General features: G+C 45.5%; 1 protein-coding gene across 1 annotated transcript; it reads right to left on the reverse strand.

Annotated features, from left to right (window-relative positions):
• Nucleotides 1-256: 256 nt before the first annotated feature.
• Nucleotides 257-1,213, reverse strand: LOC129504885 (olfactory receptor 51G2-like). The gene has a single exon (XM_055317762.1). The coding sequence runs from the start codon at nucleotides 1,211-1,213 to the stop codon at nucleotides 257-259; it is 957 nt and encodes a 318-aa protein (XP_055173737.1).
• Between the last annotated feature and the right edge of the window lie 35 nt (nucleotides 1,214-1,248).

Here is a 1,248-nt window from a genome sequence, read left to right on the forward strand (position 1 = left end):
ACACATTGAGCTTGAGTTCCTGTTGCAGTTTCTCCTTACCACTAGCAGACAATTATCATTTATGACCACAGTTGTGATCATTTATTCAAGCATTCTACCTCTTTTTCCCTCCTTAGTTAGATGAAGCATTTCTTGAGGGGAAGACCTAAGTATTTTTTATTTTCGAATTCATGGTGTTTTGCTCACTGCTTGGCACTTACTAGATCCAAATAGTATTTTTCAATTGGTTATCCCTTCTGATACAGAGAAAAAAAAATCATTCCCCAGCAATGACACGTTGCACCCAAAATCGCTTGCGCAGAGCAGCCTGGATCTGCCTGGATTTGACACTGTAGACAAGAGGGTTGAGTAGTGGTGTCATGAGGAGGTAGGCATTACTCATGGTGGTATACAGAACTGGAGAAGCATCCCGGCTGTAACGATGCAGCACTGCCAAGCTGATGAGGGGCAGGTAAAACACAAGCACTGTGCACAGGTGGCAGGCACAGGTGTGCAGTGATTTCCAGTTTCTGTCTTGAGTCTCCAGCTTCATAATAGTGCCCAAGATCTTCATATATGAAGCTATGATGAAGACGACATCCACTGCAAACGTGCAAAGGACAAAAACCAACCCATAGGCACTGCTGAAAGAGACATCCCCACAGGCCAGGTTGAGCATATCTGGGTAGTAGCAATAAGAATGTGAGAGGATATTGGTCCCACAGAAAGGAAAAGTCTTAAGGAAAAAAGGCAGAGGAGCCAGCAGAGTGGCGCCTCGTAAGACAGCAGCTCCACTAAGGCAGGCAACAGTATAGTGGGTAAGGATCCTGGTGTAGTTTAATGGAGCGCAGATAGCTACCAAACGGTCAAAAGCCATGGCCACAAGAATACCTGATTCTACCGAGGAGAGGGTGTGAATGAAGAACATTTGGGTTAGGCAGGCATCCAGGCCAATGTGTCGGGCATCAAACCAGAAGACAGCCAAGACACTAGGCATTGTAGACAATGAAAGACCTAGGTCAGTAAGGGCAAGCACAGCCAAAAAATAGAACTGAGGTTCATGAAGATTCTGCTCTGCTGTAACTAGGATAAGCAGAAGAGCATTGCCCACAAGGGCTATGATGTACAGGACACAGAAGGGGATGGAGATCCATATATGTGCAGCCTCCAGACCAGGAATACCAATGAAGGAGAAAGTGGGCCAATTAGAGGCAGTGCTATTAAAAGCCAACATAGTAAAATGTACGTAGGACAGTAGTCCAAGATGCT

Source organism: Nyctereutes procyonoides, unplaced genomic scaffold, assembly GCF_905146905.1.
Source record: "Nyctereutes procyonoides isolate TBG_1078 unplaced genomic scaffold, NYPRO_anot_genome, whole genome shotgun sequence".
NCBI lineage: Eukaryota > Metazoa > Chordata > Mammalia > Carnivora > Canidae > Nyctereutes > Nyctereutes procyonoides.